This window comes from Lissotriton vulgaris, chromosome 4_1, assembly GCF_964263255.1.
Source record: "Lissotriton vulgaris chromosome 4_1, aLisVul1.2, whole genome shotgun sequence".
In the NCBI taxonomy this organism is placed as follows: domain Eukaryota; kingdom Metazoa; phylum Chordata; class Amphibia; order Caudata; family Salamandridae; genus Lissotriton; species Lissotriton vulgaris.
In genome coordinates this window covers 125,152,345-125,169,786 of record NC_141691.1, presented here as the reverse complement: position 1 = coordinate 125,169,786, position 17,442 = coordinate 125,152,345, and the positions used below count along the sequence as shown (strand labels likewise).

The following is a 17,442-nucleotide window of genomic DNA, read 5'->3' as shown; positions in this document are numbered from 1 at the left end:
CATTCTCCGCGCCCAGCGTGGAATATTTGAGGCCCATTCACTGGCCACAAAGAAGGGCTGGCTCGCAGTGTCACTCAGCACATGCACAATTACACGCCCAGGCGCGTAAACGGCGGCCCCCTTTCACTCCGAGCAGCCACTTAAAGGATTACGCAGAAATTGTGCAAGGTTGTGGCAAAGCGCAACACAATGCGGAGAGAAGCCCCCTGAATGCAAACAGGGATGTGTTTTTAATTGGGCGGGGGGCTGTGCTCATTAGCAGGGGCCTATCCCGGTGAGCAGGGGGTGGGGGGCTGTGAGGGGATTTAGGCAGGGCAGTGGGGGCGGGTCCACGTGGAGTGAGTGCTGCATTTCATTCAGCCCTGTGGACTTTCCTGAGACAGTGGCCGGTCTGTCCGCAGTCTTTCCCGAGCAGCGCAGGAGTAGGGGGCTAGAGAGGCTCGGAGGCCTGGCTCCCCAACACTTTGGAATCTTTGTTTACAGAAAACTGCAGAGCCGGTCATCCCCCCTCCTCAAGAGTTCGTGTTTTGCATCCGCGCTCTGCTTTTCCTGTACATAGAGTAGATATTTTTTTTAAGCTCGAGTTTATTTTTTCAGCGTGGCCCTCTCATTTAACTATTTTTTTTCTAATTTACTTTACTTTCAACCAATCTTTTAGTGAGTGTCCATTTTGGTTAGTTTTATAGTCACTTGGAATTTTGTTACACTTTGGTATTGTTGAAGTTACTTTTAGCGTTACCACCCGGCCTATCAAACTCTTCCCGAGCGCTGTTAGTTTTACATTGGTAGCGCCCCCTTGCACAGTTTTTGTTTCACGGCGGTATTTTCAGTAGTCCCATCACTCGAGGAGATTTGAGCCAGTTTGGGTTTTGCTTTGTCCGCGGAGCCCTCATGGAGGGAGCCCTCCTCCTCCTGCTGCTGCCCCTGCTCCGGCTGGTCGCCGGGGAGTACTGCCACCCATGGGCGGACGGGGGCCCGCGGGGGGAGCGGCGCGGGGGCTTCCAGTGCCCCGAGAGGTACGACGCGCCGGAGGCCTCCTTCTGCTGCGGGACCTGCGGCCTGCGCTACTGCTGCTCGGCCCCGGAGGCCCGGCTGGACCAGGGCCTCTGCAGCAACGACTACTCCGAGGGCCCCGCCGAGGAGCTGGAGGAGGTCGGGAGCACCTACCCGCCCGCAGGTGAGTGCGCTGCGGCGTCATGGCCGCGGGGGAGGGGTGGAGTGGGTCCAGACCGGGTATACGGAGGGGTGCTGGTAAGCGAGGGGTGACGGATTGAGACTTGGGGCACTGTGGAAGCGAGCATTGACGTGAGATGTGTGGGCAGTGAGGGAGAGAGGGTACAGAAGGGTCCAAATGAGGGGCACAGAAGTGTCCATGTGAGGAAGGGGTGGGGCACAGAAGGGTCCAAGTGAGGGAGAGAGAGGGGTACAGAAGGGTCCATGGGAGGGGTACAGAAGGGAACAATCAATGTGGACTGGGCCACTGTGAGTTTAGGGTGTGGGTGTGTACTATTGTACTAGGTCACTTGTAGTAATTGCCTTGAGGCTGGACCCAATTGGTCTTGTTTATAAACCCCTCACACACAAACCTGGTTGGTGTCATGCTTCATCATCGGGGTCCAACCAGGCAGCCGAATGCTGCCTGGTTGTGCTTCCACGCCTGACTACAGCGGAGCAGGTGTCGTGCAATTTGTGTGATGTGGATGAAGGTGAGTATTAAAATATACCTCTGGGGATCCTTACCTATTTTATTCTTGGCGACTCAGGGTATCAGTTAAAATTATGTGATGTAACTACAGATAGTTTAAATATTACTCGGAGTTGGCTATTTGTGATGCGGTATACATGTTTCAGTCTCAGAAAAAATTGGGCAGGACTTTCGTCAGGACCAATAGAAGAGTGAAGCGAGTGGCAAAAGTGGTGCCACAGGTGATAGTCTCCAACACACGCGCTAAGGTGTGTGGAAAAAGTGAAAGATAAAAAGATGGTGTCTATTTATTTACAGACACTTTCTGCTTTCGCGAAAAATCTTCGCTGTAGCATTCTGCTCCAGGTATTCGGGGCGCGGGGGAGAGGAATTCCCAGTACCTATTTGGATAGGGATGGTCCTCTGCAGATAACCTGGTTCGGGTCCCTCGGCGTCCCGGCTGGTGGGGTACAGAAGGGTCCAAGTGTTAGTGACGAAGATGTACAAATTGCGTTTATTCATTAAAAGTACACTGGAAGGCGGCATCAGAACTTGAGATGGTAGACGCAGGTAGGATGCTGGTGACAGGTTATGATGAAAGGTGTTCAGTGAGGCCTTTTGAGGGGTAGAACCCAAGTGAGGCGCTGATAATTGCAGCATTTGGGGGTTGGGGTGTTTGAGGGATTCAAGGTATATATTAGGGAGGGTAAGAGTGTATAACGGGGCACCTCTTTCAAAAAATATTGTTACCGGCCAATTGGACCATTACAAAATGTATAAATATTGTAACGCTGGACAAGCCCGCAGGTGGGCCGCCGTAATCTGGCGAGGTGCCATTCAAATGTTTTTTGTTTTTTTTAATATATATTTAAAAATGTTTTTTAATTAATTTTTAAAAACAGATACATTAGCATTTCTGTTACGAAGTTAGCCAAACGTAGTTTGTACTGCAGTGGTTACAGGTACTTTGAAACATGTGTTTATCTGATCCCCTCTACCTTTTGACTTGCTGGAAAATTAGGCAAAGGATTATCGAAAGAAAGAAGCTGGAAAGAAAGGGCTGAAAAGAGGAGACCTGGTCTGTTGTAAGACGTGGGCGACCCTGAGCAACATGGCCCTCCCACGAGTTTGAAGGGAAATGCTGGCATCGAGATGTGGGCACTTGTAGGAGTGTAGAAAGCATTAGTGGTGCGAGAAGTGTGCAGGGATGGCTGTTCTTGTTCCTCGAAGTGTCTGCAGGGGGTGGGGGTGCAGCTCAGTATGTGGTGAGTGCCTTAGCTGTGCAGTAAGTGTGTGCATGGTTGCACTGGTATCTGATAGTGTGTGGGGAATGCGAGGCTGGTGGCTGCTGGGGGTGTGGTGAGCACATGGCCTGTGTGGCGAATACATCAGCAGTGCTGGGACTGTGGGAACGGCTGCACTGGTATCTGGAAGGTGTGAGAAATGTAGCTCTGGTGGCTGCTGGGAGTGCTTGTGGCAGCGCTGCACTGGTGCCTGCTGGGAGTGTGGTGGGTTTGCAGCTCTGGTGGCTGCTAGGAATGGGCAGTGGAGTGAGCAGTTATTCCTGCATGGGTTTGTGGTGAATGCATTAGTGGGTCTGGGGATGGTTGCTCTAGTATCTGAAAGTGTGTGGGAATGCAGCGCTGGTGGCTGCTGGGTGCCTAGTGGGAGTGAAGCTGGTGGCTGCTGGGATCCTAGTGGGAGTGGAGCTGGTGGCTGCTGGATCCTAGTGGGAGTGGAGCTGGTGGCTGCTGGATCCTAGTGGGAGTGGAGCTGGTGGCTGCTGGATCCTAGTGGGAGTGGAGCTGGTGGCTGCTGGGATCCTAGTGGGAGTGGAGCTGGTGGCTGCTGGGAGCCTAGTGGGAATGCAGCGCTGGTGGATGTGGGGTAATGCAGCTCTGGTGGCTGCTAGGGGTGGGCAGTGCAGTCTGCATGGCGTTATCTGGTACATTTATTAGTGGAGCTCGTTGCTCTGGCTCAGTGTGTGGGGGCTGCTGAGAGCCTCGTGGGAATGGAGCTGCTGGGAATGCGGGGGGGGAAGCAACGCTGTTGGCTACTAGAGTGAGTGTCGGGGTACATTTGTGGAGCTTTATTGGGGGAATGTAGCAACGGTGGTTGTTGGGGGTGCGGCACTGGTGTCCACGCGCTTCTGGTGTCTGGAGGAGGCACGTCGTCGGGAGGGTGCAATGGCAGGTTTTTGTGACAGTCTGTCCCAAGGAGATGGCATGGGGTGTCGCCCCCACCCGCCCCTCCTCCGTTGAAGCGTCCTGGGTTGACAGTCTCACGAAGTCGGTTGAAAACGAGCTGCTTTATCTGAGAGGGCCGTGGTGTATGGTTTCACGTCCTGTTTTCCTTTGGGTGGTTCAGTCGTGAGACATTCCTGGCTTGGATGGCGCTTGGCGCTCCTTTGATGGAGGCCAGGGTCGGGGGTCAGGCCGCAGGTTATCTACCCAGGAGCGGGTGGGCTTAGGTTTCCTTGTGGCGCCCAGGGTCAGTTGTTGAAACTCTCGATCCCTCCTGTGCTGTGGGGACCCACACTTAAGAGGACACGCCCCCCACCCGTGGTTCGTGTCCTCTCAGCGCAGCATTTAAACGTGTCCTCCGTGGCTCGAATCGCAAACTTCGGTTTGGGGTGTAAAAATGGGCACTCGTATGCCATGGCTGTGTTTCATTAATATTTTGCTGCCCATGTGAATTTCTACAAACCTTCCCCAAAAATATTTTAAGGCGTTTTCAAGGGCACCACCAGCCTTTATGCATCCAGCTTACGTTGCACGTGCCTGGGTGGAAACATGTGCCCCCGCCCTGTGGATACTATTTATATCTGTGAAGAGATACTGCCCCGCCCACACACACACTACTTTTGTGGGGGTTACTCTACATTCCATTGAGTTCGGTACTGGCTGCAAGGGTACACTGGTTCTGACTGTGGGGCAACCACAGAGGGTAGGGGGGCCTCGGGCACTACAGGCTGCCCCCCAAGTAACTCTCCTTTCCTATTCCTCTTTGCCCTACTACTGCTCCCGCCCTTTCCTTTCTTTGGCTGCGTCCTAGGCCTCTTGCCCAGAGGAGGGAAAGCAGCTTTTGGGGTGGGGTGGGGGGGGGACGCCATTTCTACGGGGGTGGTCCCCTAATCCTGTCTCTGGGGCCTGTCCTCCGTCTGATTCCAGGGCCTGCCCCCCTGATCATCTTGGCTCTCCTCCTCATCCCTGCTAAACTTTGCCAATACTAGCATGAGCAGTTGTGCAATCTCGGCGTCTTTGCATTTCCTCTTATAGCTGCGCCCCCTTGCTGGCATCCTGTAGCCAAATAGGAGCTTCTAGCACTAATTGGGCCCACATCTAGGTTTCACTGCCCCTGTAACACCCAGCTGCGCTGGCCCACCACTGTTCTGCAATACAAAAAGGACCCAAGAGGAGAATAAGGGTACGTTTAGGGACAGCCCTCCACTCACTAAGTATCAATACCAAAAAGTCCCTGTACCCTGGACTGGGATTAGTGTTCATTAAATCAGGCATGTTATTTTGCTGGAATCTATGTAATTTAATTCCTCAGCGGACGCCCCCGTCCTGTCAGTCTAGGCGTGTGACCTCAAACAAGCCAAATCGTCCAAAAACAAATCATTGTTTCTTCAAACATAAAATCTAAGGGAGATCATCTGGAAGTGTTTTTCAACTCACCAAAGTCCACCAGCAACTGCTCAACTGAAACAGTGCACCGTCCACACTTATAGTGAAATAAACATAGAAAAAATGTGTGGTGAGGAGGTAGGCACCTCACGGGAGAACACCTTCGGGGCCTTTAGGCATGTAATTACCAAATTCTTGCCCCTTTCTCATCATCGGTTCCCATACCTCCTCAAAGAAAGTGTCCCAACGCAAAACCAAATGTCATGTGCGTATAAACAGGTGCAAGACAAAAAACACCCAAAGATACACTCCTCGGTATGAAAACAAGAAAAAGTATCTAAAATCAACCAACACACCAAAGTTACAATTTTATTATTAGTTGTGGTGTGTAAGGTGAATTAAAAAGGTTGGTAGCATAGCCTCTCATACCAATACCCACAGCCAACATGTTTCACTGCCCTACACACTTATTGGCAGATTCATCAGGGCTCACCACTGGGTCGTTGCACCAATATTGGACACTCATAGTGGAAACTGTTGAGTTGAAAATAAGCCATAATTAAAAACCATGTAATGGGAAGAGGACTCTCAAAGCTTCAAATATGTGTCACCAGTACAACATCTATTTACCCTTATCCAGCCAAAGCCTCTCATACCAGCTGGAAAGGACAGTAGTTCTTTGTCGATTGTCACATCAATCTGAAACACACACATGTCCGTTGTTAACAGACAACAGGAAACAAATGGGGCAAATCTGGCCATGATTTTCTCTAACTTTTGTAAGATTCACACACCCCAATCTGCAGCGCATTTCAATTATAGCAGACTTTATATATAGAGACAGCCAAGACACTAGTCCGTTCATTACAGGACATGCTGCACCAGAGGGGCAAATTTATCCGTAATAGTCTCTGGCCTGGCTAAGATTCATGCGCCTCTATCTACACCAAACACGGTTCCCAACCTCCCTTGTATCTAGGCTGCTGTTACTAAATGAAAAAAGGTTGCTCCGATGGTACATTGCAAACCCATATGGTATATTTCCAGTTACTGTTTACGCCAGTTTGTAATTCACTTTGTTGCACTTGAAATACAGCCCCATGTCAGTAATACGTTCTCGCTGCAATAGTGCATATTAAGGTTTGCCCATTACTCGTACTGTGATTACAGCCCCCGGACTCCTGTATACTGCCCCAGACTCCTCACCGTACAAACTGGCACCAGGACCGTGAATCATCCCAGGAACGCCGGGTTTTGCGTGCGGTGGTTTTTATGAAAAGCGGATCGCGCAACTAGATCCCGGTCACCCGCCCACTCACGTGACTCGGACGAGGCGGCGAACACGGGTGCCATCTTATAATGGACTTTCGTTGTGTATAAGTTTATATATTGCATGTCTTTTGTGTGGATTTTTAGCTCAAACGGGACAGTTTAAGATCGAAAACGACCCAGCCCGTATGTGTTCTCCATGGTACCATCAGATGTATTAAGTTCATAGTTCCATTGCCTATTTTTCATGTGCTGTAATTTCATTATTAAATGTGCCACAATCCTCTAGCTTCCTCGCTTTATCTCTGGGTGCCGGTGTTTGTAAAATTCCGCGGGGCTATGTCCATAATACTACGATGTCCTACAGCATGAAAGTCTATGGGAGGTACAGCGTCCTGGTCACATGATAGACCACGGGACCAAGAAAAATGTTGGCGCCATGATGGCAAGATGTTCATAATTCTCAATAGTTAGTTACAATTATTCAATGTAATCACCTCCAGGGCGACCAACACATAATCGTACCCCCATACTGCCCCACGCATGCTGCGGGAGATGTTACCCAATATTGTGCTTAAATTGCTGGCATACCTACATTGGAAGATCTAGGGAAACAATACAGAAGTCCCCCAACCATTCAGGAGTTGTTAGTGCAGTATTCCATATGGTCAATCATATATGCTAAGATCCTGAGTAGATTCAATCAGTAATCGTAACCACTTGGAGCTAGGAGTCGGGAAAAGACCAGGGCAGAGTTCTAGGTGAGCTTCATCTAACTCTGTTCCATTCAATAATTTCGTTCAACCCCCTAGTATCACTGCCTTCTCTGTGAATCCACCTTGCCTCCTTTGCCAACAGAACTGCCTCAACATTGCAGGGACTGACTTTCACTTTTTCAAGTACCGTACCGTCCAGGTAAACCCATGTTTTTCAACAGATCAATGTTGAACCAGCTTTGTGGTGAGTTTACCTGCCTTAATTGTACTCGGGTGTTCCTGAATACGAACCTTGATTTTACGTGAAGTGAGGCCGATGTATTGGAGCCCACAACTGCATAGTAGTCTGTAAACAACATTTGTGGTATTGCAATTACTGAAGTGGTTTAAAAACCACTCCTTGCCTGAAGCCAACCTTACGCTGTTGCACTTACTCGTGAGTGAACACACAGAGCATGACCCACACGGGTAGTGACCATTGGGGACAGTTGTGGATTCATTTCTCAGTACTGTTTGCTCCCTAGTGTGGACCAACCGGTCCTTCAGATTGCTAGATCGTTTAAAGGCAAATCTGGGTGGTGGCATAGAGAAATTGGAGTTGGACAGAATGTTCCAATGTTTCCTGATTGGCTGATTTTGGTTGCCATAGGATCAAAGGTCATGACAATTGGTAAACAGTCCTATTTGTCCCTGCTAGTTTGCTCCAAGAGGGCACTGCGTGGTGTATTAAGGGCTCTCTTCCTAGCATTTTTAACTACCTTGCAAGGGTAGTTTCGATGTTCTAGTTTTTCAGAAAGATCCAATGACTGTTCGAGAAAGACATCAGTGGCGGAACAGTTCCTTCGATACCTTAAGAATTGGCCCACCGGAAGATTGTCACGGAGGGCCCTTGGATGGTATGAGTTGTATAGAAGTAAAGAGTTTCTGGCCGGCAATTTTTGATGTACTCTAGTGCATAAGTCGCCATTCGATCCTGCACAGATTTCCAGATCCAAATAGGTTGCGTTGGTATGGCTGTATGTCCAGGTGAATTTAAGACACCGATCCTGCTGGTTCAACCAAGAGAAACTCAAGCAAAGACTCCTCCGAGCCTGTCCAGATGCAGAGCACGTTGTCAATGTATCTCAACCATAGGTTGATATTCCTCTGGAAGGGGTTGATGTTCACCGGATAGACGACGTGCTCCTCAAATTGCCCTACATATATACATGCCAGGCTGGGGGCCATAGTGGCCCCCATGGAAGTACCAGAGGTCTGCAAATATAGCTGGTCCTTATAGCAGAAGTAGTTTCTGGTTAAAGCCAACTCCACAGAATGACTGTGGGGTGTCCTAGAACCATTCGAGGTCCCCCAGGGCGCGTGCTGCTGCCCACCAGCGTTGCGTCCTGGGGTATACTCGTGTACAAAGATTCGATATCAATTGTGACCAATAGTTGTTTCTCTTGGTCAAAAGCGATGGACTCCAGTGTATTCAGCACATCAGTAGTGTCTTTCACAAAGGAGCGCTGATTCATCACAGATTCACGTAAAAAGTAATCCGCGTACTTGGAAAGGGGCTCAAGGACTGATTGTATCCCAGAAACAATGGGTCTACCGGGAGGTGGACGGGTAGGCTTGTGAATCTTTGGTAAGATATAAAAAGCAGGTGTTCTGGGCGTTTCATTGACCAAAAACTCAGCTTCCTTAATGGAGATCCATTTGTTTGTCTTTGCCCTGCTGACCATCTCACGGATGGTTTTTAAGAAGGTCCTGCACGGGGTCCCTAGTCGGAGGTCTGTAGTTGGTACGTACATTCAATAAGCGCTGTACCTCTGTGTCATAATCTACTGTATTGAGAATCACTACCGCACCGCCTTTGTCGGCCGGCTTGTGCCATTTAAATACACACAGCGCTGGATGTGTGACTCCCGCCGTGCTCGCACTCCTGGTATCAGCGCGCAATACCCGCTCCTCGGTCTGCAACAGCCCCATCACACTGAAACAGGCACGCTTTATTTCTTAAAACGCAGCGCTCTATGCGAGAGTCACGCCACGCGCCCTACTGGTATCAGTGCGCAATACCGGCTGCTCACACTGTAACCGGCCGCTCACGCTGTAACCGGCCCCACTACCCTGAAACAGGCAATCTTTACTTCCTTAAAATCAGTGAGTAATGCTTGCTCCTTATGCTGCACAGGCTCCTCTACGCTGTAACCGACAATCTTTACCTGAAAACACATGTGGCACTCTATGCGAGTAACTCCCGCCGCGCTCCACTGCCTGCTCTAATCTCCCTCTGCCTCTATACCCAGGCTCTGGCTTGAGAGGAAGGCGCCGGCGCCAAAATCCTGCGGGACACCCACAGGCGGCAGGAGACGTCCCCCACCTCCCACGGCTGCCCATGGCCCATGGCCCAAGACCCCAACACCTCACCTCACGAGCCGGCCCATGCTTCACCGGCGAGCCTCTCCAGCAAGCACACTCACGCCTCAACTCTGGCAAAACCCCCGATAGAGGTCCTGCACTCTGCTTTTGCCTCGACGCAAATTACATCCGAGTCGGCTGCCCTCCTATACGAATCCGAGATTGAACAAAGAGGGCAGTCCTGTGGTCTGTCCAGCACAGGAGAGAAAGACTGATCCTGGTATTCCAGGGGCCTAAATAGGCCTCGGCCTCCACCCCCTCCTGCGCCGGACACACGTCACTCTGCCCCGGAAGGGATTACCGTGGCCGGTCGCCCATTGGGCTGACCCGGGCGCCATGAATAGGGGAGGGGGGCGTGGCGAGGACCCGGGAGGCCGGGCCCTAATGGCGCGCTCTTCAAGCCTCACGCTTTCCATTGGCTACTGGGAGCAAACAGCGTCCAGAGATGCGGAAGTAGAGGGTTAGCTGGTAAATAAAGCACACATTTTTGTTGCCATGGTCTGCATATGATATAGGGTAGCATGTTACACCTACAAACAAGGTATTGCCTTCATCCAGTCTCCTCAGAATGATGCTTTTCCCCAAGGTAGGGTCAAAACGAGTTGGCAGCAAAGGCAATATTTGTGCAGTGCCCACGTTCGGTCAAGGCAAGCGGTAAGATACCATAAATACATAAATTAGTCACAAGTTCCATTTCTCAGGGTAGTGGAGACTAGTCTCAGACCTACTGTATCAATACTCTGCACGTCCATCCAAGGTTGGGTATCTCGCAGTGGTTGATACGTTTGTATTTACTAAAATCCGCATGCAGTGGTTATCCTCTTATTACCCACCCAGTTACTATAATAATTTCAGCCTTGAAGAAGCTCCAGGCTGGCGAGCCACAGGGGGCGAAACACATGCTGGGTGTTCTTGGCAGAAATGACGTACTTGTTAAACACGTTCTGCATAAGTAGAATACGACTTAGAGCCATACAAGTGCCTTCACATCCTGATGGCACACTGAAAGAAAACGTATGTTGTTGCACATCCTTTCACTGTTTGTTTGTAGTGTTTGCAATCTATCTTTTTGTGTATTGGCATGCATCCAAATGGGGCAAAGGGCCCTACCCTGGACCATACCCTCCTGCAAGCTCACCTGGTTCACCTCAGGCAGACCCTGTTCACCCACTGCCCACAAACCCCACCATGTGAGTTGGGAGTAGTAGCTTTTGTGGTGAATAAATACACAAAAACAACACTTAAGAAAATTGAGGCAAACTCTCTCCCTTCTAGCTGGTCTGCATTAATGATACACTGTAGTCCTCCTAATGAGGACTGTAGACTGCCACCCTGAGAATTAAGTGCCTCGTGTAGGCTCTGACCTGGACACCTCGCATCCACGCCTACCCTTAAACCTCCGCAATAAAGGCCCCTACCATGTTCCAATGAAAAGGAGGTGTGGTGAGAGGGGAGAACATCTGGTTGGTAGATGTATGGTCCCTTCAGGTTTCGGTCTGGGGGTTGAAAGAGTTGTAGTGAGAAATGGGGGGGCTTCCAGATCACCTAGCCATGGCAATGTGGAATTCTTGACACCTCTTCCTCTAAAGGGTTATTCTAAGTGTCTGGATTCTTTCCAGTGGTGGTGTTCAACCCTTTCTTCAATTGGTTGGGGCTTCTTTGCTGCCCTTCAGATCCTTTGCAAATGGTTTGAGAAAAGGTTCCCTTTGCATGTTCCATGCTCAATGGACAGAAATTGAGTTGTTAGCTGAGCCCTAGAGAAGATTTTGTGACCGTGAATTGCTTTCGTTTCCCTCATGAAAAACTTTTCTTCATTGCTTCTCAATGCTCATTCACTCACTTCTGAGATTTTGGTGCCAGTTTGAAAATTTCAAGAACTTGATCAGACACCTGAACTTCCTCCCATACCTTCTCTCATTAGTACTGCCCTGAGAACTTTGGCTCTTAAGCTTTCTCTGTCCTCTGTTCTCCCTTCCATTTGACCTAGATCTGTATTGTCAGTTCAGTTTACCTTAGTACCCATAAAAGCACAGCAACATGACAAATTAAATGACAGGCAGAGAGTAGAAAAACGATACATGATAAGTGGGCTACAGTGACGTAAACCTAGCATTATGACAAGTTAAATAAGATAAAAAAAATCATTGGTAATTTCTATTGTATAAAACATCAGTTCATCCAGCAACTACACAGAAATATTCAGCATTATTAAAACTCGCGGGTTTGACATCGTTTTGCGTGCCTGAGTGGCAATTCTCAAAAATGTGCTTGTGCTGAAAACCAGCTCTAAATCAGCCAGTAAGTATGCACGAATATGCAGTATTCAGGCTGATAGGTCTCCTCTTATTAAAAAATGGGTATTAAAGCCGCTTTATGTATTTCATATAGTATTTGCACAAGAATAAAAAAAATGTAAAATTGATTGGCCACTCACCCCATCGCATGGACATGGTACGTGATCACGGTTGGGATGGTAGCTAAGAGGGAAGCTCAAGGTGAGTTTAACAATTCCTGCTCTTAAATGGAATAGAAGGCTCCTTTCCCAGTGACTCATAGGCAGGGTGAGATAAATGGGTAGAGGATGGCAGTACTGATCTATGGACATATAGCTAAGAACAGGGGCTTTCTTAAGAGAGGCCCTCCATAGTGTATAGAGGGCATCTCTAAGCTTTTTTGTGCGGCGGTTCAGCTGTGCTGGGGTTTAGAAAAATGCATTATTTGTTGACACTTAGCAGGCTTAGGTGCACTCCAGCCAACCAGTGGATATCCATCCTTTTCTCACTTAACACAGGCTTCTCTGCTGCCCTTCAGGTCCTTTGCAAATGGTTTGAGAAAAGGTTCTTTCCATGTTCCATGCTCAATGGACAGAAATGGAGGTGTTAGCTGAGCCCTGGAGACAGTGAATCGCTTTCGTTTCCCTCCTGAAACTTTTCTTTATTGCTTCTCAATGTTCATTCACTCACTTCTTGAAATTTAAAACTGGCACCAAAATCTCTGAACTTGATCACACAGACACCTGAACTTCCTCACATACCTTCTCTCATTAGTACTGCCCTGGCTTAGAACGTTGGCACTTCAGCTTTCTCTGTATCTCTGTTCTCCATTCCATTTGATCTTGATCTGTATTGTCATTAATAGTCCCTTAGTGTTGGTGGCTCTCTGTGCGCTTCTGTTTGTACTCATGGCCCGGATTTAACTTTTGTGTTTCTCACACAGTAACAGCTGGGACGGGGCATGTAGAGGTGATGTCGTGATAGTTTACTGGTAACCTTCATTTCCCTTAGTTTTACTCATCCATATCAAAGTAGTTGACTTTCAATGGTTTGGATAGTCCAGGAAGAAGACTGGGATGCTTGCCTGGTTGTAGCGTTCAGCAGGGTGGGCACAGCTAGCATTCGTGATGCTTACAGATTTTTTTCTGCCTTTTCCAAATGTTGGTAAATTAACATAATTTTTATTTTATGGTTCTCTATAGCATGAACCAGACTCCCTAAGGTAGCTGTGCACTTTACACACAAGCAAGCAGACAGTAAAAAAAAAAAGTATGAAACCATACGGCTACACATGAAAGCTCAAAGGACAGAACCTCGTGCTGGGCAAGAGTAGCTAGGGTCGGAGTGAGTGGGCAAATACTGGGGTGGAAAGCATGCCTAGGATTAGCACTCTGGTGAGCAGTGGTGCAGATATTGAGTTGAAATAGTTGAGGTGGAGTCTTGGATACATATTGGAATCATGTTGAGTGTGTTCTCGGCATCACTCAGAGGTGGGGCTGGATATGTGGTAGTAGCATTGATAAGGTAGATCACCCTCAATAGGCGGAATTCATGCTTTTAGGAAGGGAATGGAGTAGGATCTCCTCACCACTCTCCCAGGGACAGGGCTCACTGAGTCAAGTGAGCAAGACGCTTCGCATATAGTGGGTTACTTGCGCTAAGACGAGCTCAAACATTTGAAATCTTTTACATTGAGTGAGCTGGAATCACAATGTAGTTTGGAGCTCTTCCTTGTATTTTGTGGACCGCACAGGCCATCTTGAAAAAGCTTCTAACTTCAATCAGAAGCCAGCTGAAGATGAGGAGGATGCAAATGCTGATGAAGTTAATGTGCGAACATTTTCTGAAAATAAAGTGGCCTAGCTTACTCTATATGGGGGTGCTTCTAGGGTAGCCTTTAAAGCGTGAAGATGGAAGTCATTGAGTCAATGTTTCGTCCCAGGCCCCGGTTTCAGCACTCCATTTGAGTTAGGTCGAAAGTGTACCTTTTTCTCTATATTTTGAATATAAGAACTTCTGGGCGTGTAGTAGGGAGTGATTTGGGGTTAAGGCAATTTGTGACTGTGCTGTTGTATTACATTCTTTCTGTGGATATGATGACCATGAACAATTCTTGCAGTCACAAGTGATACTGTAAATATGTGTGCACTGCGCTTCATGGGCACCAACTTGTGTACTGTGGCGCATGAATTTGTCTTGTTTTTCTTGATTATAATTTCTAACTCTCTCCCTTTTTGCTTCCAGTGCCCATGTACCTGCCCTTCCTGCTAGTGGGCAGTGTCTTTGTCACCTTCATCATCGTTGGCTCGCTCGTGGGCATCTGTTGCTGCAAGTGCATCAAAGCGGATGAAGAGGGACTGCAGAGCGGGCCTCCACCCATACAGAGCCGCCTACTGGAGGCGGACCCACCCTCAGACCGGACCCCGTCCCGCCACTCCAGCTCGAGCTCCAGCTCCGTGATGCGCCCACCACAGGATACGCGGCCTCCTCAGAACAACATGTGTCATCCAGGACCAGAGAACATCAACATGTACATGCCAGCGGCGGCCCAGTTCTCTTTGGTGGGATGTCCACAAGGTGCCCAGTTCCTGCACCCTCCGTCAAGTGGCCAGCCTTATATGCAGGCGCCATACTTGAACTACATGCCAGGGGGTGAGCATGCAATCTTGATGACCTCTGGACCATTCACGGATGGCAGAACTATATATGGTCAAGTGGCGTCCAACTACCCCGCTGGATCCATGCACTGTGAGCAGAGGATGTACCCCGGAGTGGCTCTTTGAGCCTATGGCAGTCAATGACTTGCAATCTACTCAAGGATACATTTTGGTTATCTTTGGCACGTGCAGGTTAGGGGAAACTGCTAGAGTTCAGCTGGTACCCCCATTTTGTAGAAAGCACAACTACGCTGTTTGCATTCAGGCAGAAACTAGACGTCTGTGCCCTGACATTGGACCAAAAGCTACATATGAGCCTCCTGACGTTGTTGCAAGACTTGAGTCAAACTTTTTTTTAATACTCTTTTGTATGAACTTGTAGTATTTTTTTAAAGTTATTCTTTTAACGATGGACTACTGGACAGAAGGCATCCGTTAGATTGCTTCTGCAAAGGAGCTCTGGACGTGTTACTTTTTTTATTTTAAAATACCATTTTTGTAAAATGCACCTTCAATTTTTGTAACATGCACTTTGTTTACCAAATATTTTGTGAGCCGAACATTAAAAAAATGTGATTGGTTGATGTTTTGTACCTTTCAACCTAACTGGAATGGGTCTGTTCAATGCTAAGTTTTCCAGTAAACCTAGAATGTCTAGATGGCGGTGTTCATCACCCCCACACACCTACTGAAACCCCACAGTGTAATGGGTAATTCTTGATTACAGCTGCTCTTGCAGTGCTGCATCAGACCGGATACAGTTCTCACGTAGTTTTCATCACTTGACAACCAAGTCGAACTGGGAAATGTGATGTGATGTGGATTTGTATAGCGCACTACCACTCCAAGGAGCATCTTGGCGCTTTAACTCACACAGCTGAAAGATGGTTACAGCTACCCCTCCCCCCCCCGGAAACGTCAGTTCACATTAGTACTTTGCATACTGAGTCCGCCAGGCTATAGATCCATGTTTTAAGATATTTCCTAAATTTCAGTTCAGAGGGGTGCTCGCGCGAAGCTGGTGGGTAATTTATTCCATGCCCCATCAAGGCCCCATCAGAGATAGGGAATCTTAGGCTTTGTCTAGAGGCAGCTTTAACTGGATGGCAGACTTTTGAGACAATACAAATGAACATTAAAAAAAAAAAAATCTGTGCAGAAAGGGGTTATAGGTCTGCCTTCTAAAACTGTTGCCTGTTTGGAAGTGTAATTTGTAGTTTCTATCAATGAGCACCACAGTTAAGCGGTGAGGGCCTTTCATTGGCTGCGAGTTTTGATGCTGCGGCCTGGCTTTTATTTGTAGGCTTGGGCATCTGCTGATGGATGAGTGACCGCAGTCTCTAAGTGGGTTACGCACGGTGCTTTAAAGTACCTGCACTTCTTTCATTTGGAATGCATAGCACTGGCACTCGGAGTACTGCACTCCTCAGCACAGAGGCGCTCTGGGATCGGGAGTACCTGCACTTATATATTTCCATTTCTGGCACTGACTATGTCTACTGTTTTTGTGCTGTTTAGATGAAAGGAGCACATAAGTGCCACCATGAAGTTAACCCTTGCCGCGCTGGGGGGTTGTCTGGGCTGCCACCAGTGTATTTAGATAAAGTGAAGTCTAACTGTAGACAATCGCCATCAAATGGATCAGGATTGTCCTGTCGGTGTTCATAAATCCCGTTTCATTGTGGTTCAAGAACATGCCCAGCACGTGGCAAAGTCCATGAAGGTGGAGTTCATGGTGTGTATATATACATTCATAAAACTTTTATTCGGTTACATCATAGCGAAACCATAAAAAGTACAGATAGAATGTTACAATACATATAGAAAGTCTCCTGTATAATAAATTTAAAAACTTTTATCGTTTAAAACCATTGTTTAGAAACAATTCATTGGTATGCTGAGCAGAAAATCGAGTAAATAAAAGCTCAAGTTTTACAGCGGATTTTTTTGCAATATATTGGGAATCCAGAGACTGCAGAGCCAGATAAGTGGGCCGACATGTTATCAGGCCCATTTTTTGTAGTAACGGAATGATCCAGCGCTTGCGAGGAAGCTCATAATATCTACAGAACAGTGTTACATGCATTGTAGACTGAGATGATGTACCATCACATGGGCATTTCATAGGATTATGTGACCAGTCCTGCTCTTTTGGAAAAGTAACTAGGCGGAAGAAAGAATTAAAACGGAACCTAGTCAAAACATACTTTTCGTAATTAGTTAGGTGGAATATTAGATATGGTTGGATACCCAAAACAGTCTGGACCAATAGGATCTGTACATTTGAGGGTTTGCTTACTTCTTGGGAATGACTTAGTTCTCTAAGATGGGTTAAACACAATTTTTTCAGGTCTTTCCTGGTAGTATCTATCATTGTAGTAGATTCTAAGAAACCAGTTGTACAGTTAATGTCCTTAAGGAAATTAGAGACATACAGAAGCCAAGGGATTTTACTCCAGTTTGCCAGGGCCAAGCAGTCGGTTATCAATGAGCGGGTTAGATGGCATTGTGTTTTGGTCCATATACAGTGCCATAACAAGATCGGCGGGCATCTAATGTCTGTCAGTCAATACCCAGCTCGATATGGCAACCGTATGTTGGAGCACTTTGGGGTAGTGCTAGTAAGTATTTTAAAAACCGGTTCTGAACTGTCTGCAAGGTATCTGGGAGCGTAACCCCAAACCCCTGCGCCGTAGGTTGCTACGCTGTGACATTTAGCATGATAGATTTTTAGCAACTCTACTGGGGCAGCTTTACCCAGTTTCCTCAAAGGAAACTAGAGCTGAGGTTGCTCTCTGAAAAAGTAGCTTT

At 47.9% G+C, this 17,442-nt stretch overlaps 1 protein-coding gene across 1 annotated transcript; it reads left to right on the top strand.

Annotated features, from left to right (window-relative positions):
• Positions 1-333: 333 nt before the first annotated feature.
• LOC147718455 (protein shisa-1-like) lies at positions 334-15,213 on the top strand. Its single transcript, XM_086966725.1, has 2 exons — positions 334-1,177; positions 14,219-15,213. The coding sequence occupies exons 1-2, from the start codon at positions 892-894 to the stop codon at positions 14,755-14,757; spliced, it is 825 nt and encodes a 274-aa protein (XP_086822851.1). The 5' UTR covers positions 334-891; the 3' UTR covers positions 14,758-15,213.
• Positions 15,214-17,442: the final 2,229 nt, after the last annotated feature.